This window comes from Monodon monoceros, unplaced genomic scaffold (genome assembly GCF_005190385.1).
Source record: "Monodon monoceros isolate NGI ecotype Baffin Bay Population unplaced genomic scaffold, NGI_Narwhal_1 Super_Scaffold_13, whole genome shotgun sequence".
Taxonomy (NCBI): Eukaryota; Metazoa; Chordata; class Mammalia; order Artiodactyla; family Monodontidae; genus Monodon; species Monodon monoceros.
This window is the reverse complement of record NW_021703769.1, coordinates 224,775-250,998: the sequence shown is the minus strand read 5'-3', so window position 1 is coordinate 250,998 and position 26,224 is coordinate 224,775. Positions and strand designations below refer to the sequence as shown.

Genomic DNA, 26,224 nt, shown 5'->3' with positions numbered 1-26,224 from the left:
GTTGCAAAACTGTAAGAGGAATTCGTTTACACCCTACACCTAGATTCCCCCAGATTTACCCATTTCACCACGTTTGCTTTTGTGTTCTCCACTCGTGCACACACTTGCACACACATGCCCCTTATTTTCCCTCAACTGTTTGAGAGTACATTGCGCCTGTGGTGGCCCTTTCCCTCTAGACATTTCAGTGTGTGTTTCTCTAAAAGGGGACCTTCTCTTACGCAACCACAGCATAGCTGTCAAGCTCAGGAGATCAGTGCTGATGTAGGACTACGATGTAATCTGAGGCCTTACTCACATTTCACCACCTGGCTCACTGAGTGCCTTTTGGCAAAAGGAAAAACCCAACTGTGTTCTGGTTGAGGAGCTGCCCAGGGTCATATCCACAGGTCTCCGTGGCCCCGAGAGTTCGGGGGAGGGCTTTGGTCTGTCGTTTTTCATGAGTGTGACTTTTTTGAGGGTACAGGCCCCTTGGTTTGGTCTCCACGCTGTGTCCTCACGGCCGGGCTCTGATCTTGGTAGGACTCTGTCCTGCTGGGTCGGTGGGGGCACATCCTCTGAGCAGCTCAGGCGGTGCCCGCCAGGTCCCTCCCCTGGAAGGCTGCTGTGGCCCTTTGTAACTAGTGAGTATTTTGTGGGAAGACACTGAGACTGTGTAAACATGCCGTTGCTCTCCAAACTTTGACCTACGAGTTTGCGGGTCTATTAAGGATGCTTTTGGCTCCTGTCAGTTATTACTGTGGGATCTGTCAGGTGCTGGTTTTCTAGATATCGTGGCTTCTGTGTTTGACGAGAGTTGATCAGCTGGACTCTCCTACAGGGCAGAGCTTTTCTTTCTCCCTTGTTCGTGTGGGCGCTCTCCTGCCCCTCTGGTCCCTGGATGCAGGCCGTGGCCGCTGTCTGCATGGAACTCATGCGGTGTCACACGTGCGACCCGGGTGCCTCGTAAGCACTAAAGAGTCTCCAGTGCCAACCATCGTGGCCTCAAGGCTTTTTGTTACATGACATTTCAGACAGAGAAGTGTGAAGAATGACCTCGCAGGCCGCCACGGCCTCTGCCCGTGGGAAGAGCCCAGCTCCCTCTGGTTGTCGGGCCCTTTTAATTCTGAGTGTGGACTTGAACTCTGTGCTTCCCCCTGCTTTCCTCATCGCCCTTGAGAACACGGGGGCCTCGGCGGCCATCACCCTGCAGACAGATGACAGACTGTGGGAGCAGTAACTCTGGAGCCCTTTCAGACCTCCTTCCGTTTCTCTCTCGTCTCTTCACTTGGGCTGGAGCAGGCAGCTGTCCTCGGCACTTTGTGAGCTGCGGGAAGAGCGGAAGCCCTCGGTGCCCACGAGCGTGGGGCTTTCCAGGGCTCACCCCCTGAGATGGGCTGGCCTGCCCATCCCCCAGGCCCTGAGCGACTGTCATTTGGTCCCATGGGGCCACGGAAGCCCCAGAGTCTTTGTAACTGGCCTACAGGGCTCGGGTCAGGAGTCACAGAGTGGGTACCCCTTCTGGGTCGGTGCCGAGCCGCCCTGTTCATGGCCCTCTTTCTGCCCTAGTGTGTAGCCCACAGCGCCCTGGAGTGTGCCCGAGCCATCTACGCCTACGCCCTGCAGGTCTTCCCCAGCAAGAAGAGTGTGTGGCTGCGGGCCGCGTACTTTGAGAAGAACCACGGCACCAGGTACGTGGCAGGCCCGCCGCCCTGCGCCGGCTTTAGGCCTCTCGTCCCCGCGGGTGGGCCAGGGCCTTGTTCGAGGTCCAGCCTCTGCGGCGAGGGGCGGAAGCTCTTGGGCTTTTCAGCCAGGCTGTCTTTCTGGCACCTTCTGTGCTAGCGTTGCTGCTGTTGTATAGTGCCAAGGCACTGAGGGGCCCATCTGCCCAAGTGCCTGCAGCTGAGCCAGGGGCACTGGTGGTTTGAGGGGTCCCTGGGGCAGGGCTGGAGCCCGAAGTCCCACGTCTGTGGGGCTCTGGCTTCGGCAGCGTGGGCGGTGCGGCATCTGGGCCCCGGCAGGCCTGTTTTTCATTTCAGCTGCATTTGGGTTTGGGCTGGTTTTTGTGCTCCGAGGAGGTCCTTGACAGTTTTCTTTAATTGTCCTCTTTAATTGAAAAAACCTTTCGGGTCTGCCTTATTGGCTGTAACTGCTGATTAAATTAGATGTTGCAACGTCTGCAGTTAGGTGGGCAGCCTCTGCCTGGGTCCTCTGCTGCGTCCTCTCTGCTCGGGCCTCCTGGTCCCACCTGGGCTGCAGCTGGGAGCACGGAGCCCCTGTTGCTTTTCTTTTGTCTCATCGATCAGTCTTGGGCTTTGCTGCCGAAGTTCCCGGTCCCACCGGCTGCTGTGTGTTTTGCAGTTAACTCCTCTGGGGACATTTTGAAATGACCCTGCCAGTTCACCCTGTACAAGTTCACCCGGACAGTCCTGTCTAGAGCAGGGCTGCTCCCGGGGGTCTTGGTCCCTGGGTTCAGGGGCAGTTCCCCTCCCCTGGCTCTGGTGTCCTTGGCGGGGTGAGGGGGCCAAGTGCTTCAGACCTGGGGGTGTTGGTTCCGGTGTCGAGCTCCATGCCACGCAGACGATTCTGTGCGCTCCCTCGGTCTTGCTGCCGAGCCCCGGGGAAGTCGTCTGTGCCGGGGATGTTACTGGGCTGGTGGGCTGTGCAGGGGTCGGGGCTTCACACCTGAAGCCCAGGCTTCTTGCTTGACGGCGACCTAAAATAACTTTCTTCCAATAAGACAGTTTCTCTGGATGCCGGAGAGTAGACTCGGGTCGTAATCTTTATCGGCGGATCTGTGGTTAGAGATGAAAAGGCCCCCGGCCCCCAGACCGCAAAGTTATCACGCCTCCAGGACACACGGCTGTAAAAGGCTCTCTTGAGAGGTTCCATCAGACCCTGCTGTTTGAACAATGCACTGCTTTGTAGCACCCTCTTCAGTAGTTGACTTTCGAGCCTTTATGGAGAGAAAAGATTTCCCCACTCGCTCCCCGTTGTAGAAGTCTGGTAAATCATTGACGGCGTGGAACTTTGAAGCGCTAACTGTCTTTTCAGTGCCCGCGGCTTGGCTGAGAGTGGCCTGCATTCTCTGGTGGTGACCAGCCCCTGTCTTTCAGGGAGTCCCTGGAGGCCCTGCTGCAGCGGGCCGTGGCCCACTGTCCCAAAGCAGAGGTGCTGTGGCTCATGGGCGCCAAGTCCAAGTGGCTGGCCGGGGACGTGCCCGCCGCGAGGAGCATCCTGGCTCTGGCCTTCCAGGTGGGTGAGGGGTGGGCCTTGGCCTGAGGGCTCCAGGGTCCCGTGCCCTCCTCAAGCCCCGCCCCCTTGCCGACAGGAGCTGACCCTAGAGGGGCCGAGCATGGTCAGGCCGCGTGGGACTTGGGCTGCTCTGTGGGCAGTGGGGCCCTGAGGGGCCCTGAGAGGAGGAAAAATGGCCCAGGCGATGGACACCTACCTCTCATTTGCCGCCACTCAGTCTGACCTCGGGCTAAGTGTTCCACAACACAGACTCAGGGAGACAGGAGGGACAGGGCAGCAGCTGGAGCACCATGTCCCCACACGAGGGCACGGCGACAGCCACTTTCCTACGTGAACATTAGGGTGTCCAGTCCCCGCCCGAGGAAGGCCTGTGCCCCGTGCCCGAGCATAGGTGCCTGCATTGGGGTCCCACGTGGGCCACGTGGCACTGCCCAGGCCCGTCGGCGGGTGGAGTTGAGTTCAGACAGCTGTGCCTAGCCGGGCTCACTGTGGCTGATGCCGTGAGCTGTGCATTTCTCTTGCCTTTTTTTAGTGTTTTGGTTTTTTTTTTCTTTTTCTTTTTTGGCTGCGCCACATGGCATGTGGGATCTTAGTTTCCTGACCAGGGATCGAACCCGCATCCCCTGCGTTGGAAGCGCAGAGTCTTAACCACTGGACCACCAGGGCAGTCCCCGTGCATTTTTCTTAGGACCTGATTTTTATTGTCACGTGTAACATCCTAATACTTTATGACAACAGGGGTGTTAGTCAGTGGTTTGCAGCATCCTTTTTTATAAACTAGAGAGTCTATGTCACTGTGTTGTCACCCAGGCTGGCATAATAAAGTCTGTCCTTCCCTGAGTAAACACATGCAGGGGCCTGGCCTGGGTCTCCCTTCTGCTCTCAGCTGTCGTCTGGGCGCCCAGGGTGGAGGACACTCCTCCTCTCCCAGTGGTTCCGGCGCTCTCCCGCCACTGCCTGGGCAGTGCTGCCTGTCTCTGCCCCTCTTCTCCTTAGCTGCCGCCGGTGGGGGGGGGGGGGCTTCTCAGGTTGGGGACGTGGTCAGGCTGAGTGTGGCCAGCAGCTGGCTGTGCTTTCAGGAGGCTGGAGGGCACCACCCACATGTCTGCTGGACTCTGGGTTGTACGTGACCCAGTCCTGACCCCGGGAGCCCTCTCCGCGCCGTCCGTGATGTCCCGGGCATCCTTCCGTCCTATCCACGTTGACACACTGGGACGGCCAGTTCCTCATTGCTAGGCTTGGGAAAGAGCAGGGTTGCTGACGCAGGGCGGCGTCAGCAGGCAGAGGGTGGCGGTTGGCACCACGGCCCCAGTGCCATGGAGGCTGCACGTCTGTGGCAGTGAGACAGGCTGGCCTGTTTGTGAGGAAGTCGGTGTCCTGGGGCTGGACTCTGCTCCGTTCCCCGTTAGCCCAGGACATGCCTGGATTAGACGTCCTGCTGCGGAGTGAGGCCCGGTCTGGCTCCCAGGCGGGCTGCCTTTGATTAGGGTACCCTCGCCCTGCTCGCTGCTCATGCTGCGTGCTTGCCCCGCAGGCTAACCCCAACAGCGAGGAGATCTGGCTGGCGGCCGTGAAGCTGGAGTCCGAGAACAACGAGTACGAGCGGGCCCGCAGGCTGCTGGCCAAGGCCCGGAGCAGCGCGCCCACCGCCCGGGTAAGCAGAGCCGTCCCGCCCGCCACATGCGGGACCGCCGCGCCCCGCACCCCGCCTGAGGCCACGGTACTCGGAGCTCATTTGTTCGCTCTTGGCTTTAAAATGCATTCATGTGTGTAGCCCTAGCTTGTCCCAAAAGATACGAGACAGCGTTCAGGGCGAGCTCTCGGTCAGGCGAGCACCAGGAAGGTGCCGGCCCAGCCCAGGCCCAGCACCAGAGCCGGGCTGAGGCCGTCTGACCCCTCAGGTGTTCATGAAGTCTGTGAAGCTGGAGTGGGTGCTGGGGAACATCGCGGCTGCGCAGGAGCTGTGCGAGGAGGCCCTGAAGCACTATGAGGACTTCCCCAAGCTCTGGATGATGAAGGGCCAGGTCGAGGAGCAGGAGGAGCTTGTGGACAAGGCCCGGGAGGCCTACAGCCAGGGGGTGAGCCGGGCGCCCTCTCCCCGGGCGGGCGCCGGGCTCGGAGGGGCTGTGGGCTCGGGGCAGGCCCGTCCTCTAACCCGGTCCCGGTGTCTGCCCCCCGCCAAGCCGTGCACGCTGCACTCAGCGGAGTACGGTTTACGGCCCACGTAAGGCACAAGCTGCTGTGTTGACACCCACAGCGTGCTCATGAACACACACCCCGTGCACGTGTGCACAGTTCAGCCGTGCGTGTAGACACACGCCTGGGTGTGAAGCGGCTGGGTCTCTGGGGGCAAAGGTGGTCCTCACTCCCGGCTCGAGGAGCCACCACGGCTGTGACAGCCCCCCCAGATGCCAGCTGAGCCCTCTCTCACTTGTGTCTGTGGCTGCAGTTGAAGAAATGTCCCCACTCCACACCCCTGTGGCTTTTGCTCTCCCGGCTGGAGGAGAAGGTTGGGCAGCTGACCCGAGCTCGGGCCATTCTGGAGAAGTCTCGCCTGAAGAACCCGAAGAACCCCGGCCTGTGGTGAGTCCCTGCGCCGCCCCCCATGAGCCAGCCTCGCTCACACACTCAGGCCGAGGACTTGGTGCAGCATTTCCAGCTCAGGCTCTGTGGGAAGGTGCCAGCCGTGAGGAGTCCTGTCTCAGCCGTGGGAGGGTTCAGACGGGCCTGAAGGTAGTTGGCCGCAGTGTAGCTTGTGTTCAGATTAAGGGTTCCCCAGGAGAGCCAGGGCATCGGGAGTGGATGACGCCGAGAGAGTGGACTCTACAGAAGAGGTGATATCTGGGAAAGGCCTTGAGGGATGAATAGGCGTTTGCCGGGTGAAGAATATGCATAGGAGGCTGTGCACACAGAGATGCAGCGTGCGCCTTCAGGGTGTCAGCTCAATGAGGTGCCCCAGCAGCCGTCAGCAGGCCTGTCTGTCTTCATCCTGGCCGTCTTCATTCGCACCTCAATGACATCAGAATCCCAGGTGTTGCCTACTGCGGCGGCTTGAGGGTGCGGGTCACCAGCATCTCCCTCCTCTGGTAGATGAGCCGCTGGGCAGAGCAGGGAAATCCAGCCCCTGCAGCTCCCCAGGACCTTCCGCTTGTCATCGGGCTGCCAGTGGATGGCACTCGACCCCCGCCTCGGGCCTCTCTCCGCAGGCTGGAGTCTGTGCGGCTGGAGTACCGCGCGGGGCTGAAGAACATCGCCAGCACGCTCATGGCCAAGGCGCTGCAGGAGTGCCCCAACTCCGGTGAGCACCCCGCTCCCAGGCTGCAGACAGGGGCATCAGGTTCAGACAGACAAAAATACATCTGTTACACTCGGTCATTTAGACGATTGAACTCAAGCCTCAGCGTGAGGAGTTTGACCTCGTGTTCTGAGGTGCTACCGTTTTTTTGATATATATAATTTAGTTTTTTACTATTTCATCTCAAGTCTGTAAGTTAGTGCACGTGCGGTATAAACGAATTTGGAGCACAAAAGGGGACATGAAAATCACCTGTAAGCCCAGTACTCGGAAATCATTGCTTTTAGCTTGTTTGTATTTTTACAACTTGTATTATTGCACAAAATCAAAGTCATACTGTGCGTTTGGTTTTGTGCCCTTTTTTTTTTTTTTTTTTTGGCTGTGTTGGGTCTTCGTTGCCGCACGTGGGCTTCCTCTAGTTGCGGCGAGTGGGAGCTACTCTTCCTTGTGGTGCGCGGGCTTCTCATCGCGGTGGCATCACTTGTTGCGGAGCACGGGTTCTAGGCGCGCGGGCTTCAGTGGTTGTGGCTCGTGGGCTCTAGAGTGCAGGCTCAGTAGTTGTGTCACCCGGGCTTAGTTGCTCTGCAGCATGTGGGATCTTCCTGGACCAGGGCTCAAACCCGTGTCCCCTGCATTGGCAGGTGGGTTCTTAACCACTGCACCACCAGGCAGGGAAGCCCCGTGCCTTTTTTTATTTTTATTTTTTTATTTTATTTTTTTTTTAAGAATCAATCCTTTCTGTCTCTAAGGTATTTTATTCAATATCTCTCCTAAAGTTTCTGTTACGTGTGTAATTTTTTTTTTTTTTTTTTTTTGCGGTACGCGGGTCTCTCACTGTTGTGGCCTCTCCCGTTGCGGAGCACAGGCTCTGGACGTGCAGGCTCAGCGGCCATGACTCACGGGCTCAGCCGCTCCGCGGCATGTGGGATCTTCCTGGACCGGGGCACGAACCCGTGTCCCCTGCATCGGCAGGCAGACTCTCAACCACTGCGCCACCAGGGAAGCCCCCCGTGCCTTTTTTTAAAGCTGAAAATTTTGTGAGAATTTTTCATTATTGAATTCTTAACGCACAGTTTTTAGAGGCATCGTAGAATTACCTGCGTGTATGTCAGAAATACACCACTCACTGGGGGTCAGTTTGCAGGCTGCTATCAATCCCAGGTCGTCTTTCTGCCTGAATCTTTAGTAGCACTTTTGGTTATTTTGTTACAATAAATTCTCAGCTGTGAAGTCACTGAGGCCCTGGGAGTGAACCCTTGGAAGTTGTTGGGACTTCCAGCCTAGCCGCCCCCAGGATGTTGTCCCATCCGTGCCAGTGGGGCCGGCGGCACAGGCGGCCTCTGCTCTTCTGCCCAAGCAGACGTGAGCGGCCATGCGGGAGGTGCAGCTGTGGACACCCTCAGTCTTCGAAGGCTGCCCTTGGGCAGCCTGTGTGTGGACGGGCACATCTGAAAGCTGAGGCAGACGTCTGTGTGTCTGGATTTCAGGGGTCCTGTGGTCTGAAGCCGTCTTCCTGGAGGCGAGGCCCCAGCGAAAGACCAAGAGCGTGGATGCCCTGAAGAGGTGTGAGCACGACCCCCACGTGCTCCTGGCTGTGGCCAAGTGAGTAGGTGTCCTCGTGGCGGTGCTGAGCCCCTCACTGGTCCCTGGAGCAGGGTGGGCTCCCCTGGTCCGCGGCCTCCACAGCTCCATGTCCGAGCGCATCTCTGGGCAGAGGCCCCCTGGACATGGGTTACCGGGATGGCCTGGGTCGTCCTGGACCCCGACCCTCTGTCCTGGTTCTTTCCTGTGGCTCTGCTCTCTCTGTCTCCACTACTCTTCAGTTTATCCCTACGCGGGCCTTGGGTTGCAGGACAGACAGGCCTGCTGACGCTGGGCCACACGGAATTTAGGTTACAAGCGAACCTTCTTTGGTTCAGAGGGCTGTAAGCAAGACAGTTGTTTCCATTGCGTTAGGGCCAGAAAGCAGACCCTTTGACCTGTGTGAGCCCGGGAACAATCCAGGGCCTGTTGGTCAGGCTCAGTGTGCCTGAGGGTGTGGAGGCCACCTCCCAGCCTCAAGGACAAGAGGAGGTGAGCAAGTGACCTCCCGCTGCAAGCTCATGCAGGGTGCTGGGTCCCGGGCTCCCTGGGGAGGCGTGGAGGGCCTTCAGAACCTCCTGGCCCCGCAGGGTCTCTGCTCCCTTCTAGAAGGAGGACGATGGACGGCCTGAGAGGAGCAGCCTGAGTACCTGGCCGGGGTTGGGTGTGGCCGGGCTAGGAGGGCTCCTTGGGCTCTCCCCTGGGCCAGGGGGTATGTGGGGCCCAGGAGCTCCTGTGCACTGTTGCTGCCCCGGCAAGAGCCTGGCCCACCTGCTTGCTCAGCTCCTGCCAGCACCTCCTCCGTGGGGGCCGAGGGCACTGCGCGCGGCGCTTCCCTCGGGCCCCTGAGGCGCAGCCTGGGCCCCCCGCCACCTGGGAGGCTCCCGCCCTTCCGCCTTCTACTCCACTCCGATAGGGCTGCCATAAAACCTCATAAAAGGCTTTGTAAGGTAAACAGGTCCCTCCTTGCTGTTCCCAGGCGGGTGCTCTGTGTGCTGCTATCTGGGTTTGTGCTCTTTAAATCACAGTTTATCTAACATTAGCAATTAAGAATACCACAAGGCTTAAAAAACAATCAAGCTATCAGAGCATGACATTATTCCGGTTTTGTAGCTGAGAGCAGCCCGAACAGCTGCCTGGAGGGTGCGTGGTGCATGTCTGCTCGGGTGCTTCTGGCTGTGGAGCTGGGTGGAGGATGGAAGCCACCCAGAGGCCCCGGTGGGCCGCTGTCAGAGTGCCCACCGCGCCTCCCCACTGGCCTGCCCTCCCCTCGCTGGCATGTCGGCAAGGCTCCCTGGGCCCCTGACTTGGTTTCTGAGGCTGTGGATCCTCTCCTGGACCTAGTTTTCAGGTTGCTGTGTCTGCTGGTATAGCCCAGGTTCTCAGTGTTGGCTTGGGTTCCTGCTGGAGCTGCCTGGTAGGGCAGAACGTTCCAGAAGGTGAATATGGAGGAGCAGGCAGAAACTTCACTTCACTTTCCCTAATCAGAGCCTCGATTTAATTTCTGTCAGGTTTATTACTTTCACCTCCCTGTATTTTACTCAAAGGAAAATAATTTAAGGGAGTTTGAAGTTCTTGCTCTGTGGGTGGTTTTTTAAGAAATGCTTTGGTTAGACGCTTGAAGGAGGATTTCAGGTTAGTCACCTGGAGTGGTTTCCGGGTGGTCAGGACTGATTCCTCGGCACCCCTGTGGGAAGCCCAAGCTCTCCAGGGAGAAGACAAGACCAGCAGCGCCTGAGCCAGGCTCTGTGCCACCGTGGCTGCCTGTGGCAGGTCACTAGACAGACCGGGCTCGTCGTCCAGCGCACCCGGGAGCGGGCTGTGGCCCGAGGAGGCCAGGGCCAGCCCCAGAGTGCCCCCCAGCGCCGTCCCCTGGCCGCTCACTCGGTCCCGCCCTGCTGCTTCCCCCCAGGCTGTTCTGGAGCGAGCGGAAGATCACCAAGGCCCGGGAGTGGTTCCACCGCACCGTGAAGATCGACTCGGACCTGGGGGATGCCTGGGCCTTCTTCTACAAGTTCGAGCTGCAGCACGGCACAGAGGTGAGGCACCTGCCGCCCGCTGCCCCCGCCCCACCTGTCCCGCAGCGCTGACGGCTGATTCAGCTTCCACGCGGCTTTCTGGCTACAGCCTTGGAGCCTCTCAGCCTGAGATTTAGATGTTTGGGGCATCTTTTAATGAGTTGGTTGTGATGGGGGCTCGGGCCATGGCACAAATGGGGCTGGAGCTGGAGGCCTGGGAGTCGTCCTTGTGCCTCAGGGGACCTGTCCTGCTATGCAGGAGCCCTCCCGGAGCCCAGTCCCGTTGGGTCCCCACGGGACGTGGAAGCCAGGCTTGGGGGAGCTGGTTGGCTCCTAGTTGGGGGGCGGGTGCGGGCACTGGTGTGAGGCCTGGTGGAATGTGGCGGGCCTGCTCCCGGGGAGCGGGGCTGGGGGCGGCGGGGGAGTGGGGGTGCCTCACGTGCCCGCGGTCCCCACCCAGGAGCAGCGGGAGGAGGTGAAAAGGCGCTGCGAGAACGCCGAGCCCCGGCACGGGGAGCTGTGGTGCGCCACGTCCAAGGACATTGCCAACTGGCAGCGGAAGATCGGGGAGATCCTGGTGCTGGTGGCAGCCCGCATCAAGAACACCTTCTGACTGTCCCGGCCCTGCCCTGGCTGGGGGCGGGGCGGGGGCTGTGAGAGCTGTCTGTCCTGTCTTTGATTAAAGGCTTTCTAGTAGTTGTGGGGTTTGTGGCCGGCGGGTGTTCTCCGAGCCCTCCCCTCGCGTGCTTTGGCCGCCCCAGTCTGCCCCGCGCTGGACGGGGCTCACTTTCCAGGAGGCCTCGTGAGAACCCGTGCCCACAGAGGAGACGCCAGGGGAGCGGTGAGGCTCTCCAGGGCTTTATGGAGATGGTGGCAGGACCTCATGTCCTGGGTAAAAGCCCCGCGTGGGGACAGCCGGGGTCTGGCTGGCCCGGCGACTCCAGTGCCTCTGCTGGTGCACGCGCTCTCCCGCCCCGGGGTGGTCTGCGGCCCCCACTAGCCCGCAGCGGCAGGCTGCGTGTGCCCCTGGGTAGGTGACTTTCCTGGGTGCGGACGGGCCTGGCCCCTGAGGTGCTGCCCCCAGCGTGTGAGAGGCTCACTCCCATTGGCAGGTGAATTCACTTTTGCTAATTTGGAGTCGGCAATTTTATGCTAAAGCGCTTGTAACTGTCCTCTCTTTAGACTGCAAATGCATTCATTACTTGGGAGACTTGAGTGTGTTTTCACCACGTGAGGATGAAAGACTTCCTCGGGCTCTGGATCCCTGCGTCTGTGTCCAGTTGGAAACTAGCTAGTTCTCTTGGAAGGGGGTGCGTTGGCCACGGCTGGAGACATCTGGCCGGAGGTCAGGGTCGGTCCAGAGGCCACGGGCAGGGGGGGCAAGAGATGCGGATCGTCACGTGTGGTGACGAGAAGGGTGGCTGGTGGTTACTCCCACACATTCTTTTGTAAGAAACGATCCCAGAGGGGCTCCTCGGTGCTCGTTCTGCGGGTCAGTCACTGACCCATGGCTTAGCCCTCTGGCAGCAGCCGAGGTTGGGGAGCACGCCCTTCTCGTCAGCACCAAGGGCGTGGGCATCTGCCTGCAGAGCGCGGGCCCAGCCGGGTCCACCTCCGTTGCTCTGGGAGCCACAAGGTCGTGGCCAGCCCTGGGCGGGATCGGACCATCCCTGTGTGGGGTCAGGAACTGCTGGTGCCAGGGTGGGCCCCCGGGGCAGGCCCCGCTCACGGATGGTCTGTGGCTCTGGAAATCCTTCCTCTCCTTACCCGAGATCAGCCAGTCCCAGAGGGCCATGCCAGAGGTTCCTGGGTGTTGTCACTGATCCTCAGGAGTTTCCTTTGATCCCTTTTGGAGGAGGTCCTGCCCATTGCACTGGAAAGTGAGTCCTGAAGTTTTTAGGAGCTTGAAAGCCAGCCTGTCCCTGTACGGATGTGGAAACTGAGGCCCAGGAAGGGGCAGGGACTTGGCTGCGGCCACAGGGCAGCTGGCTGCCCTTAGTTGCTTGTGGCTTCTCCCGGACACTTTCTCTGATCTCAGGTCAGGTGAGGCCTCCCACAGAGCCCTTGGAACGTTCCAGAGCATCTGATTGGCCACATGCAAATGTCTTTCCTCGTTTGCCTGGGGATTGTTTTCTCAATGCCTCGAGGTGGTGGTGAAACTACTTTTCTCCCTGGGGAAAACATCTCTTAGCTTTTCTTCCACTGAAATTTTTCAGTTCCAGCTCAAGGCTAGCTGAGTTCCTAGGCTTGGGCAGGGCTGGGCAGCCCCAGCACACTGCCCGGCAGGGTGCTGTGGCCCGGCTCCCTGCAAGCCTGGTTGGTGGGTGGCCGTGAGCTCCCCCGGCAAAAGACCCCGCTCAGCCCAGGACGGGCGAGCAGTGGGAAGCACCTCTCCCCTGAGTGCTGGGCCAGCGGGGAGCCGGGAAGTCCCCTGCCTGGGACCTGCTGGGGCAGGACCCCCCGGACGTCAGGGTGGGGGAGCTGGGGGGTGGGAGGGTGACGTCCTGCTCACCTGGTCCTGCTGGTGGCCAAGTTCCTGGCAGAGGTAGCACCTGCTGACCACCGAGGAAGGCCCTGGAGGAGGGCGCAGGGCGACCCCGCTTCTCCTGGCCCCCCTTCCCCAGCAGCCGGGCCCTACCCTGCTCTCTGCCCACCGAGCGCCCTGGCCCCTCCTCAGCAGAGAAGATCTCCCAGGTCCGGCTTAATCCAAGATCCACTGGGTGGGAAGACAGCCCGGTGGGGCTGGGCTCCGGGGTCAGGTTAATTGAAGAAGTGATTGGATAGCGGTGGGGAGAGGGAGGTGGCAGGGCTGGGATCCTGGGGCCTCCCTCCTCCCTCCCCGCTTTGCTCAGAGGAGCCAACTTCAAAAGCCTCGGCTGCCTGCCGTCCAGGGAAGCCTTGTTGGCCGGGTTTGGAGCGGACCTGGAGTGGCAGCGTCGCTCCCCACCTGAGGACCCCAGGATCATGTCCCAGGCCCACTGGCGGGAGTGAGGGAGGGCCTGAGCCTGAGAAGCCCATGGTGAGCAGCTGTGGGCCGCTGGGGAGGGGGCTGACTTCGGCTGGGCAGGGAGCATGCACAGCCCAGGAGAGGCTGCTGTCCCGCCGTGTCCCCACCGGGAAACCCCCCTTGGTTCCCGTCACCGCAGCCTGGCCCTGGGTGTTCCTGACGGGCCTTCCCGGCAGCTGCAGCGGCGGGGGGAGGGACTCTCCCTCCTGGAGCTGGGGCCACCCTGTCCTCATGGGTTGGACTGGCCTGAGCCTCGGGCCCTGGTCAGGGGCAGACAGGCCTTCCCGGGACCCCCTGGGCAACCAACCTACCCCACTTGGACGTCCCTCCAGCACCAACGGCTCTTGTGCTCACTATGATCTCTGACCCTCAGCAGGCAGAGAGGGCGACTGAGCTGGCCATCATGCCAAGCCTGTCTAGGGAGGGGGTGGGCTTCGAGAAGGGCCCACAGCTAATTGCATTTGGTCCTCCGGCCAACGCTGCCGGGTGCCTCAGGCAGGGAGCCCCCACGGACTCCAGGTCCGGCCCTGCGTGGTCAGGCTCTCCTGCCAGGCTGGGAAGCAGAGTCGAGTCCTGTGTCTCGAGTCCCAAGTCTCGCTGGGTTCACATGATTGATTTTCCAGTGCTGTGTGACTCCAGCCTGGGGGCTGGGAGCCTGCAGACAAGCTGCTCTCTCTCTCTGATGTTCGGGCTTCTGAGTGGGGGTGGGCTTCTTCACCATGAGAGCCAGTTTTCTTTCTGGGGGAGGGGAGCCCTGGTGGTGTGGACCACGGTCCCCTTCCTCCCTTTGCCTTGGGCTTTCCTCAAGCCTTCCCCTCCCAAAGGGGTGTGGCCTTGAGCTCTGAGCCCTCACCCCTGTCCTGGTTGGGTTGGGGGTGCAAGGGAACCCCAGCCCCCATGGCTCTCAGAGCTGGTAGCAGAGCCATGGGGAGGGTGAGGAGAAGCTGCCCGGCCATTGAGGGGGCAGATCAGTTCTGCCCTCTCCTGTGGGGCACCTGGCGATGAGCCCAGCTCTGGTGGGCATGGGGTCAGGGCATGGCCAAGGGTGAGACTGTACAGGGGGTGCTTCCCGCTGTAGCCAGACCTAGGTCAGTCCTGCCCTCCAGTCTTATGGGTACTTGGGCCCTCACACCCATGCAGACCAGAGCCGCGGGTGCTGTTGTCTGTCCTTCCCCAAACCTGCCAGCCCTGTGCCTAGAGCATTTGTTGAATGGCATGGCGACGTCTCCGTTATACCAGCTCAGAGATTCCCTTGTACATGTGTGTGTGGAGGCGGAGGCGGGGGCGGGGGCGGGGGCGGGGGGGGGGAAGCACATTGCCCGCAGTGCTGCAGGAGGGTCGGCCCCTCCGCAGACTCTGAGCCTGTATCCCTTCCAGGGGCCCCCCAGGCCCGCGCTCTGGGCGCTCCTGCTGGCACTGCTGGGGGCTGCACCGGGCCGGGCCAGGCTCGGCGCCTGCAGCGTCCCCGACGTGCTCCACCACTACCGCGCGGTCATCTTCGAGGACCTGCAGGCCGCGGTGAGGTGGACTGGGCCCGGCTCCAGACAGCTCCATTTCATTCAGAAAAACCTGACTGGAGCCGCGGCCTCCCGATGGCGGGGCCGGGTGGGAGCCTCCTGTGGCGCCCAGAAGGTATGGAGACATCACCACCCAAGCCCTCCAGCCCCCTCCCCACGGGGCTCCTCCCCCAGCCCCCCCGCTTCCTCCCTCCCCAGGAGCACAGTATTCTACTGTCCATCGTGGCCCTGGGTCGGACCCTACGTGGGGCGGTGGCCGGGGGCCGCCGCGGGTCTCTGGAAAAGGCGGCTTGGACCGTGGCCATGCGCACCGAGGCGGTGATGCGGCGCCACTGCCGGACGCTGCGCCAGGTGCGCGTCCCCGCTCGCTCCCACGGCCCCGCGGTCTCCCTTCCCAGGGGCTGAACACGAGCTGCGGGGGAGGGGGCGGGCGGGGACCATGCCCACGCCCTGACCGACGCGTCCCCGACAGCGGAGCCGGCGGCCCGAGACGCGCCCTGTTCGGCGTCCGGGCGGCCGGAGGCGGCTCCTGCTGCGTGCCCTGGACGCCGTCGCCACCTGCTGGGAGAAACTCTTCGCGCTGCGCGCCGCGGCCACCGACGGCTCCTGGGACTCCTAAGCGCCCCGAGCGCGCGGGGTTTGGGAAAGGGCCTTGCGGCTCGGCCCCTCCCTCGCCGCGGCCCGCACTCCTCGGAGGGCCCGGGACTGGGAGGCGGGGCCCGCCTGGCGAGCTGGTCCCGGAGGGGCCCGCCCCCCGCCCCCAGCAAGGCCCCAATAAACTGAGCTGGTGCTGCGGCCCTGTTCGCTCTTTCTTCGCCTAACAGCTGTGGGGCCAGGGCGCCCCGGGTCCGCGCCTCGGTGGGGAGGGGGCGCTGGGGCCTCCCGCACACGCGGTGTGGGGGAGGGGGGGGCGGCGGTGTTCCCAGGCTCGGCCAGCAGGGGGCGCCTCGGGACGGGACTCCTGCTAAGTCGGCGCTGCAGGCTTGGGCGGGGGCAGATGGGGACTCCTGCTGGTCCTAAAATGTAGCATCGTATCCGTCCTGCTCCACTCTGGGATGGGGGAAGGGTGGAAATGGAGGGGAGGGGAAGGCTGAGCTTTGTGAATTCGGAGCAAAACAACCGGATAAAGGAAACGGGCCTGAAGGGAAGCGAGCTGCGGCCCTGGCTGCAAGCTGGGCCAGGCCATTTCCTGTGGCCTGGGAAGGGTGGCAGCAGCTCCTCGGCGGCGGGACTGGACAGGCCAGCCAGGGACCCACCGTCTTGTGTCCTGGGACCTTATGTTTGCGTGGCCCGGTGGAGGGCTGATCCCTGGAGTCCCGCACCTACAGCCGCGTAGGCCTGGAGGTCCGTGGCCCCCTCCCGGATCACAGCCTGTGGAGGGGGCGCAGCAGGGCAGGCAGAGCACCTGGTCAAGGTGGGTGCCTGGTCGGCACACCTGTCATCATGCTCTCCCCTGACAGGTGGACGGACCCAGTAGGCACCGAAGCAGGCCTTGCCCTGGGCACCCTGGCAGAACAGAGGCGAGCAGGAGATGCAGACAGGCCTTGCTGGCGGAGCCGTCAGCAGGGCACAGCTGGCCCTGAGCGCCCCCATCGTGCGCGTGTGAACGCGTTCAGTCCGAGCAGCAGGAACCACTGCCCCTGGTTCGTACAGGAGGAAACTGAGGCACGGGGAGGTTACAGGACTTGCCCCAGACCTCACAGCCCGAAGTGTAAGGGCCGGGATGAGAGCCAGGCCCCAAGCAGAGTGACAGCCCGCATGTGCCCTGTGTGCAGGCTGGGGACCTCAGGGTGCATGCAGTCGCCTTGTAGGTTCCCAGGCCACGTGGTCGCACTCTGTGAGGGTGGCCTGGGCAGGGGGCCTGTGTGGTTGAGGTGAGGCTGGAGGAGGTGGGCTTGGACATGAATGGGGTGAGGGGAGGTGCGGGCAGCCCCAGGGTCCTGGCCTGGGTCCCTGGGGGAGTCCCCATCTTGAACTCGGGGAACGCTGGTGGAGGAGCAAGCTGAGGGTAGCAGTCATGCCGCTGGCTCCTGCTGGGCGTCCAGGTAGGAGGGAAAAGTCCTGCTTTGGTTGGAGCACAAGGCTTGGGGGAGCTGAATCGGGCCTGGTAGAAGGTCAGTAAGAGAGTCCGGGGGTCTGGGTGCGGGGATGGGGAGGGACAGGCCCTCCACAGAGGCCCCCACCACGCTCCTGCTTTCCCCAGGGCACCTGGCTCCTTGCACTTGGACCTGCCTCAGCGCCAGGGCCTGTGGGGAGAGTGCGCCTCCTAAGGGCGCCTGGGCGTGGCCTCTGGGCCGTCATGGCTGCTGCCCACCCACAGCCCTCCTTGCTGCCGTGGTGAGCGGGCAATGGGCAGCCCTTTCCGTCCGCCCATGCCTGAGGCAGTTCCCAACAAACCCCAGTTTCAGGGGGGCTGGGAGGAGGAGCAGAGACCTCAGTTACAGGGACACAATCTCCGTCCGAGTCCTGGACTGCAACCATGGTGGTGGACAAGATGCTCCTGCACCCTGGCCCGGCTGTTCCTCCCTGGGGGCCCCTGCCAGAGCCTCCCCGGTAGTGAGCGTGTGTGTGTGTGTGTGTGTGTGTACACAAATGTATATGTCGAGGTGTGTGTGCACAGGGATGTGTGAGCGCACAGGTCCAGGTTCCTGCCCCACCCTGTCTGGCAGGGTGCCCCTCTCAGGCACACCCTCCTGATGTCTAACCCTGGTCTGTCCTGGCAAATTGACCACCTGGGCGTGGGGGCTGGAGGCCTGTGGCCTGAGCTCAAAGACCCCAGTGGTCCCTCCCTCATCTCACTTCGACGTTGTTCTCAGCACGAGACCCCCACCCCCCACCCCGGCCACCGCTGTCCACCCTCTGCACTTTCTCTCGAGGCCTCAGTGCCAGGTACAGGCTCTGCACATCGTGCCCAGGCCTGCTTCTGCCAACCCCCAGATGATGGGTCAGCATCATGGCTGTGGGGACATGGGCCGCTGTCCCCACATCTCAGAAACCATCTGTATTAGTTTCCTAGAGCTGCTATAACAAATTAGCACAAACTAGGTGACCTAACACAAGAAAATTTTCTTCTCTCACAGTTCTGGAGGCCAGAAGTCGTCCAAAATCAGTATCATTGGCCTGTAATCGGGTGTTGTAGGGCTGGGCTGTGCTCCCTCCAGGGGCGAAGCCATTCTTGCTTCTTGAAGCTTCTGGTGGCTCCGGGTATTCCTTCGCTTGTGGCTGCGTCGCTCCAATACCTGCCTCTTGCTTCGTGTGGCCGTCTCTCCTCTCTGAGGATCTTTGCTGCTGGATTTAGTGCCACCTGGGTAATCTAGGATGATCTCCTCACCTCAAGATCCTTAATTACATCTGCCAAGACCCTTTTTCCACGTAAGGTCCCACTCGTAGGTTCTGGGAGGTGGACGTATCTCTGGGGCCACCCTTCAACCCACTTCAGCATCTTTGCTCATGCAGGATGAGGGCAGGGTGGGCTTCTGGCTTCTGGGACGAAGTTCACTTGTCCAGGGCGGGGACACCCCAACCAGACCACGTCTGGGGCAGGTGGAGGGAAATCTGGGGCCGCCCTGCTCAGATCTGAGGTCTGGCCCTCCAGGCTCGGCACCGGGGCACATGAGCTACCCAAATCTTTTGCTGGCTGGAACTGACCAGAACCGACAGAGAGATGGAAAGAGACTCAACGGTGAGGACAGAGCCACTGGCCAGGGGTCACGGGGCCACGGAGGGCAGAGTGTAGGCGGTGTGACCCGGTGGATGGGCCCCGCCTTTCGTGGACTAGAGGTATCTGCCAGGCCCCTGTGCCCTGCCTTCCTTGCCAAGGCCCTAGGCATGTGGCCTGAGCCTGGTTCTTCCTCCATAAAACACCCTTTCTGGGGCACACACGTGGCGGGGCTGGGGCCTGCACCTGTGGTGTTCTGTCCTACACACGTGCCTTCTCAGCTGCTTCACCGGGGCGGGGGGTGCGGTGGCTGAGAGCCAGGGGGAGGGGCTGTGCCGGGGTGGCAGACACGGCCGCAGAGCACTGGCCAGGGAGCCAGACCGCCCATGTGCAGCGCTGCAAGGAGGGGCCAGGCAGGCTTTGAAGGGTAGTCCGGGTCCTACGGCCTCCCCAGACTGGGAGCCTTTGAAAGAACATCTGGAACACGGGCAACAGGCAAACTAGTCTCTGGATTCGGAAAACCAAAAACGTGATCCCAACTGTGCCACTTGTGTGTTCCCTGCCCCCGCCCACAGGCCCCTCTCTCTCTCGACCCCCACTTCCCACCTCTGCCCCTCCCCAGGCTGCCAACAGACCACAGGGGTGGGGTCCGTGCCAACCTCGAGCACTGGCCCTTCTGAGGGCGGCAGAGCGCCTTTGCCCTGCCTGGGGCCTACTCATGGGCTCCAGCGGCACCTCCCCCGTGTCCCCTCCCCTACTGGCCGCCACCCCAGCCCAGCTGAGCACCAGGAGGCGGTGGGAGGTTGTGGGAAAGACGGGTGCCCGCCATGCCAGGCCCTGAACAGACACACCTCCGCGTTCGCGGAGCCAGGGCTCTGGGACAGGACGTGAGTCGGCCGGACCCTGCATCTGGCGCTGGGTGCCGCGAAGGCGCGGGAGGAAACACCTGCACCAGACCTGAGGGCCCTCGGGCTCTTGCCTGTGAGCCTGAGTGTGGGGTCCCTGCCTGCAGGTGTGCGCGGAGGCGCCGTTCCAGTCGTGGCTGACGCGGAAACACACGCGACCCCCCACTCCAGGAAGCAAAGCACATACTCATGGGGCGGGGGTGGGGTGGGGGGGTGGAGTGCCAGGTGTTGGAGCCCATTGTCCCTGCCAGTGGCCTTCGGGACCCTGGGGGGCGCCCAGGGACAGTCCCCATCCTGCCCCCTCCCCAGGAAAAGACCCAGCTTTGTAAACACACAAACAACCATCGGCGCGTCGTCCCCCCCACCCCTCCAAGAGTTAAAGCCCGGAAGAAGTAGCAGGGAGCCCGCACCTGCAGGGCAAAGCGAGTCCTTGTAAGGGGGGAAACGGGGCGGTCAGGGCCTGGGGGCGGGGCGGGCCAGTGAGCGTTGTGGGGAGGTGGGGCGCCCTGCGGTTGGACACCGGCCCCTGGGTCCCCGGGCTGGCGGGGCAACAGCCTGGCTCAGTGAAGTCCCGTCGCCTCCCTACATGGCCCAGTTGTGACAGTTGTGGCTCGGTGGTAAGGCGGCCAGGGCCCCCCGCCAGGTGAGCAGGCCTGTCCTCCGGCCGCCCCCACGTCCCCTGCCCGGCCGGCGCGGGGCGCGAGGCCAGGGGTCCGGCTGGGGCCCGAGATAAGCGCCGCACCCGCCGCCGCTTCCTGCGCTTCCTTCCAGCGCCGCCGCCGCCGCCGCGGGCCCCTTCCTGTTTTCTCGCGCGGGCGGGCGGGGGCGTGGGAGACAGGGCGGGGTCGTGGGGCAGGGGGGTGGGGTCGTGGGGGAATAGCGCGGGGGCATGGGAGAGGGGTCCTGGGGGATGGGCCGGGTTGTGCTGGCCAGAGCAGGAAGGGGGCGTGGGTCGGGGGCGTGGAAGATAAGGCAGAGAGTGGGGAGCCCTGCCGGGCTTCCCTGGGAGGCTGGGTGCTTGTGCAGAGGTAGAGGGGGTGGAAGGAAGCCGAGTGGGCTGTGTTCTGAAACACAAAGAGGAGGAACAGTGGCGCTCCCATCCCTCCTCCTCCCCAGTCCTGGGCCAGGAACTCCCACACGCTTGGCCAAAACCCACTGTGGACTGGACTGGAGCCTGCTCCTTGGGGCCCCTTCCCAAGCCTGGGGCAGGAGTGGGGGTGGGTGGGCTGCGTGGAGGGTTTAGTCTTGCTTGTGAGCACCCAGTTGGGATTGGAGGTCAGCTGCTCTGGAGCCCCCCCTTTGGGGGTAGCTGCTCTAGCATATGAATTTTGATTTTTACTGGAGTATAATTTCTTCAGAATGTCCTGTTAGTTTCTGCTGTACAATGAAGTGAATCAGCTCTATGTATACCTATATCCCCTCTCTCTTGGACCTCCCTCCCACCCCCACCCCCCATCCCACCCATCTAGGCTGTCACAGAGCGCCGAGCTGATCTCCCTGTGCTATACAGTAGGTTCCCACTAGCTTTCTATTTTACACATGGTAGTGTATTTATGTCAAACCTAATCTCCCAATTCCTCCCACCCTCCCCTACCCGCCCTGTGTCCACATGTCTGTTCTCTACCTCTGCATCTCTATTCCTGCCCTGCAAATAGGTTCATCTGTACAATTTTTCTAGATTCCACATATGCGTTAATATACACTCTTTGTTTTTCTCTTTTGGGCTTACTTCACTCTGTATGACAGGCTCTAACTTCATCCACATCTCTACAAATGACCCAATTTCATTCCTTTTTTATGGCTGAGTAATATTCCATTGTATATATGTACCACATCTTCTTTGTCCATTGTCCTGGCTGTTGTAAATAGTGCTGCAATGAACATCGGGGTACATGTGTCCTTTTGAATGATGCTTTTCTCAGGGTCATTTACCCAGCATATGAATTTGAGGTACTTAATCTACTTGTTCAGACTTGGTCATCAGAGATACACATTTATGTTACTTTCCTGAAAACACATCCACGTAAAACCTTGCACACGAATGTTCATAGCATCGGTAATCACGGTAGCCAAAACATGGAAACGATCTCAGTGTCCATCAGCTGATGAAGAGATAAATAGACTGTGTTCCTTCCATACAAGGGAATATTATACAGCCTTTAAAAGGAATGAAGTTTTTGATTCAGTTTACAACATGGATGAACCTTGAACACTCGATGCTCAGTGCGAGAAGCCAGGCTCTAAAGGCCGCTTACTGTGTGATTCTACTTACATGGAAGTCCAGAACGGGCAAGTCTACAGAGACAGAAAGCAGCTTAGTGTTTCCCAGGGGCTGGGAGCAAGGAGGATGGGAAGTGACAGCTAGTGGGGACGAGGTTGTTTTGGGGTGATGGAAAAGTGCTAAAGTTAGTGATCATAGTTATACCACCCTGTGAACAGATTAAAAACCACTGAGTTGTCCCCTTAGAAGTGTCTGTAGGTGTTGGAGGCTGTCAGCTGAGCAGCTGGACTGTCTAGCGTATTTGTCCATCAAGTGGGTGGACAGTTCAGTTTCTCTTCGCCTGCCCAGCCTGGCCTTGTTGGGAGCGGGTGTGTGAGCACAGCTTTGCTCCTGGTGTGGTGTGTGGCTGGTTCTGTCTGGGGTGTTCCTGAGGGTGTCGAGGTGATGATAGTGCCTACGGGGGAGAGGGGTGCACCTTACCTGCTCTAACCCCCCCCCCACCTCCTCCTGTGGGCGGCTTGCTGGGGAGAGTTCCACACCTCGGCTCAGGTCACCCCCAGGCTAGGCTGGGTCCTGGGTGTGGGAGCTGTGGCTTAGGCCAGGCCGGGCTGCTAGAACTTCCCGCCAGGAGCTAGGTCGCCTGGGTCTGTTCCTGGCGGGCCTGACTCAGCGGGAGCTGGGGGTGGGGACATCCCTTCTCTGACCTTAGGGGAAGCAGGTGGGTGGAGCCGGGGGTGGCGGGTGGGGGGAAGCCTGACCCAGGGCTGGAACCACCCAGGCCCTGGAGCTGTGGTCCTGCCTAGGAGGGCTGCCCAGCCTGCAGGGCAGGTTCCTTGGGAGGGCCCCAGGCATGGTGCCCACCTGAGGCACTCCCTGAAAACAGCTGCCCTCCGCAGGTGTGTGTGCGTGTGTGTGTGAGTGTGTGTGTGTGTGTGTGTGTCCCCAGTCCTGATTCTGCTCCTGAATGCCCCCAGCCCCTGGCTCCAGGGACTTGGTCCAAATGGGGACCCCCAGGCCCCCCCATGCCCCCCCCCGGCATCCCACGCTGGCACTGAGGGAGGGTCTTCTGGGGAGCAAGCTACTCGGCCCTTCCCCACTTGGGCAGTGGGGCCTGTGCCACCCCAGGCACCCTGAGGCCGCCATCCTCCTGACTCCAAGGGTGGGGTGAGGAGGATGTTAGAAAGCTGTTCCATGTACATGAGAGACGGCCTTCCCTGCACATCTGCACCCTCTCTCAATGTGTGTCCACGGGTGTCTCTGGGGTGGGGCACAGGTGAGGTGATGCCTGGGCCCAGACAGGGGGGCCCTCTGAGGGTCTGGTCACATGGCTCTAGGCGGTAGGAGAGGCTGGGCTGGTCTTCCCTTCCCCCTGCCCTGGCCAGGGGGTTGGGGGAGGAGATGGGAGGGTCTGCCCCCCAGGGTGTGGCAGGGGGCAGAGGCTGCTGGACTCTGGCGGCTATGGGTCCCCATCTGTACAGAGACCAACCCCACGATGGGGGGGGGCGCACCTTGGCCCTGCTAACCCAGGTCTCCAGTGGGTGGGTCACCGGTCCCCCTACCAGGGGCAGGCCCAGAGTGGGAGTCAGGGGCCATGAGAGCTGGGTGTGCACACGCGTGGGTGATGTGAGCCTTCGTGCGTGAGCCCAGGACTCAGCATTGGTGTCTCAGAGCTGCCTCCCACCATGACAGATGCGGCTGGACTGGACCACCCTTGTCCCTTTGGGCCTCACTCCCTGCCTCCTTCCTGTGTACCAGCACTGTCCTTGGTGTCTGGGGGCCATTTCTGTCTGTGCCTCGACCCGCCCAGGGCTCCTCTCTCCACCTGCGAATCCGTCGCCTGCCCCCCCGTCAGCTTGTCTTTCTCTGTCCCTTTGTCTTTGAGGTCTCCGGGCCCTGCTCACCATGAGGTGGGGATGGGGGCCCAGGTGTCACTCCCCGACTCCACCCGCCGAGGTGTGGGGCTCATTCCAGCTAACAGAGAGGTGATGTCCTCGTGCCTCTCAGAGGCAGGACACCTGTAAGAACAGCCCCACACCCTGTTCACCTCTGCACACACGCTCAGACAGCAGACCCATGTGCACGGACACCCAGGCTGACACACAGACACACGCACGCGCACACAGAGTCTCAGACACCCTGGGTGTCACACACAGTCATCCTCATGGAGGGTCACATCGAGTCACATGGTCACACTGTCACAGCATCACAGCCATGCTCGGAGCACGTGCACACACTTGCTCACACGCACTCACACACACGCAGTTGGATTCAGGCTCACGGCAGCCACACAGCAGCGCACCTCATCACAAGATGCCCACGCCCCATGGCGCACGCACTACATCAGAGTTGTCAGAGATCAGCGGGACTCCCCCCCCCCCATATGCTACTGGGGCAGGACAGGCCAGGGGGACACACGACCTCTCATCTTGGTTTGGAAGATCCGTCAGGCCCTGAGAAGGGTGTGCCTCACTTCGGGACCCGGTCCCAGGAGAGAAGAATCGCCCAAGATGATTGTTGCCAACTTTCCCTGAACCCATGGGCTCCCCAGTGAGGGGGCGCTAGTGGAAGCAAGGAAGCCGAGTGAAAACAGGGTGTCCGGTCCTGCTGGGAGAGGGCCCAAGGCTAGTGTGATGGGTTCCAGAGGTGGAGGCTCGAGACGTGAGGCCTGAGCTCCCCTGCTCTGGTCACTGACCGCGTGTCACTGGTAGAGCCCGCACACGTCACCCTGGCAAGCAGTGTGCATTTGTCACGGTGCTGCCCTCTCTGGGGACACTGTGTTGAGAGAGAATGACGGATGGGAGTCCCAGGATGTTATGTCTGCAGACAGGCGTCAACCCCACCAGCCTCCTTCAGAGAGAGGCAGTTCTGGGCACTCACTGGGCTTGGAAGTTGTTTTCAGGATGAGATGAGGATGGTGAAACCCGGGTGAGGGTGTGGAAGGAATTTCTGGGTGTAGTCTGACCGCTATGAGGCTTGAGTTAAAATGGGGGTTGGGGGGTGGAGAGCTGGCAGGGTGGGGAGTGCCCACACCCCCTGCCTCCCATTGGCTGTCTGGGGTAGTGTCCTGGAAGAGTGGAGAAGTGCATGCTGTGGGGCCTAGCTACGAGTCAGGCTCCCTGGACTTTGGAGGGAAGGGCACGCCCAGGGCCCTGGGGGGACTGCTCCCCACCCCCAGCGACCACAGACGCGGGAGTTCCGAGGAAAGGAGAGGCGCTTCATGCTTTATTGTGGCCTCGCCTGGGGCACCCAGCTCCCGGCTCCTCCTTTACAGCAAACGAACGTTATTTAAAGAGCCCTTGCTACATTGGTGCTTTGCATCACTGAAACCCCTTGCAAGAAAAAGTTTAATTAAAAATTAAATATATTGTTTCATGTATATAAAAAAGGCAAAATAAAAAATACAGCCTAGTTCTAGAAAATACACGGCAAGAAAAGGATTAGGCGCTTCAAAAACTTAGCCCTGGCAGGGCCAGCCCACACGTCCTGGGCCTGGGCTTCCCGGCCAAGCCCCGGGACGTGTGGGGACCGCCCCGTAGGGGCGCCCTCCGCCCGGCCAAGCCCCGGCGTTGCCGGTTCCTGCGGGGCTATGACGAGTAGCGGCAACTCCGCCTGCGAGAGAGACAGAGCGGTGACACGGTGACACGCGGCGCCCCGGGCGGCCTAGCCTGAGATGCAGGCGCTGTAGTAGACAGCGGAGCTGGCGTCGGACAGCGCGGCGATCAGGCTGCTCTCCTCCGGGCAGGACATGGCGCGCGGGCCCAGCTTGGCCAGTGCCACGTGGTACGGGAGCCCGGCGGCGTCGGGGCGAGTCCGGCCGCAGTTGAGGTACTGGTCGAACTCGGTCAGGTCCACGTCGGCCCACAGGTCGGCGGCGGGCCCCAACGGCTCGGCGCCTTCCAGCGGCGGGGCCTCGGGCGGCGGCGACAGCGGGCCGGGGTAGGGGCCTGGGCCGGGCACACCCGGGGCGCCGTAATAGAGGCCGCAGAGCGGCGCGGCGGGGGCGGGCGCGGTCCTGAGCGCCTCGGCCGAGGGCGCCCCGAAGCAGCCGCCCGGGTCCCGGGGCAGCTCGGCGGGGCCGTAGGGCGCACGGAAGGCCCGCAGCGCACAGTCCTCTGGCGCCGCGGGCGGAGGGAAGAAGGCGGCCTCGCCTGCCTCCAGGCCGTCCAGCGGCGAGCGCTCGGGCGTGGGCAGCCCCAGGCCGTCGAAATCGGCGCCCAGCGGCGGCAGCTCGCGGAAGGCCCGGGCCGGGCCGGTGGCCGCGGGAAAGGGCTCGGGCGGCGGCGGCGGCGGCGGCGGCGGCGGCGGCGCTAAGCCTGGGAGCAGGAGGCCGGGCTCCAGACGCCGGGCCTTGCGCGCCTGCTTCTTGCGGCGCGGCCGGTACTTGTAGTTGGGGTGGTCGCGCAGGTGCTGCACGCGTAGGCGCTCCGCCTCCTCCACAAAGGGCCGCTTCTCCGCCGGGCTCAGCTCCTTCCACGCCTTGCCTGCGGGCCGCGGGCGCGGGTCAGCCGGGTGCCGTCGGGCGGGCAGGCGGACCGCCGAGCTCCGCGAGCGCCCTGGAGTGAGGTGGCCCCGCGCACCGCCCGCCCCAACCCCCCACGTCCCCGCCCCCGCCCAGCAGCCACTCACCCAGCATCTTGCTGAGCACCGCGTTGTGCAGGTCTGGGTTCTGCTGCGCCAGCCGCTTGCGCTCGTCCTTCGCCCACACCATGAAGGCATTCATGGGCCGCCGGATGCGCGACTCGTCGGTCGCCTGGCGCTCCCCGCGGCCGGCCGGGCTGAGGCCATAGC

General features: G+C 62.0%; 4 protein-coding genes across 5 annotated transcripts in view; 3 read left to right on the top strand and 1 right to left on the bottom strand.

Moving 5' to 3' along the window:
- The window catches only part of PRPF6 (pre-mRNA processing factor 6), a 35,277-nt gene extending 24,453 nt beyond the window's left edge, over positions 1-10,824 (top strand). The window contains exons 13-21 of the mRNA XM_029220739.1: positions 1,549-1,670; positions 3,096-3,234; positions 4,769-4,888; positions 5,136-5,312; positions 5,684-5,817; positions 6,441-6,532; positions 8,017-8,131; positions 10,023-10,149; positions 10,589-10,824. Of these exons, the coding sequence (XP_029076572.1) occupies positions 1,549-1,670; positions 3,096-3,234; positions 4,769-4,888; positions 5,136-5,312; positions 5,684-5,817; positions 6,441-6,532; positions 8,017-8,131; positions 10,023-10,149; positions 10,589-10,741 (1,179 nt within the window). The 3' untranslated portion in view covers positions 10,742-10,824. The remainder of the gene's footprint in view (positions 1-1,548; positions 1,671-3,095; positions 3,235-4,768; positions 4,889-5,135; positions 5,313-5,683; positions 5,818-6,440; positions 6,533-8,016; positions 8,132-10,022; positions 10,150-10,588) is intronic.
- A 690-nt stretch (positions 10,825-11,514) lies between these two features.
- On the top strand, positions 11,515-15,436 carry CUNH20orf204 (chromosome unknown C20orf204 homolog). Its single transcript, XM_029219779.1, has 7 exons — positions 11,515-11,533; positions 11,656-11,764; positions 12,981-13,115; positions 13,275-13,398; positions 14,513-14,767; positions 14,851-15,003; positions 15,125-15,436. The coding sequence occupies exons 1-7, from the start codon at positions 11,515-11,517 to the stop codon at positions 15,269-15,271; spliced, it is 942 nt and encodes a 313-aa protein (XP_029075612.1). The 3' UTR covers positions 15,272-15,436.
- A 4,312-nt stretch (positions 15,437-19,748) lies between these two features.
- TCEA2 (transcription elongation factor A2) overlaps positions 19,749-26,224 on the top strand; it is a 29,447-nt gene continuing 22,971 nt past the window's right edge. The window contains exon 1 of one of the 2 annotated variants that reach the window (XM_029220588.1): positions 19,749-19,858. The gene's annotated coding sequence lies outside the window, so the exon portion shown is untranslated. Of the gene's footprint in view, positions 19,859-26,075; positions 26,094-26,224 lie in introns of those variants that run through there. The other variant, XM_029220589.1, reaches the window with a different exon arrangement.
- SOX18 (SRY-box 18) overlaps positions 24,293-26,224 on the bottom strand; it is a 7,207-nt gene continuing 5,275 nt past the window's right edge. Inside the window, exons 2-3 of the mRNA XM_029220592.1 lie at positions 26,063-26,224; positions 24,293-25,917 (exon numbers count right to left, since the gene is read on the bottom strand). The exon at positions 26,063-26,224 is cut by the window's right edge and continues 2 nt beyond it. Of these exons, the coding sequence (XP_029076425.1) occupies positions 25,097-25,917; positions 26,063-26,224 (983 nt within the window). The 3' untranslated portion in view covers positions 24,293-25,096. The remainder of the gene's footprint in view (positions 25,918-26,062) is intronic.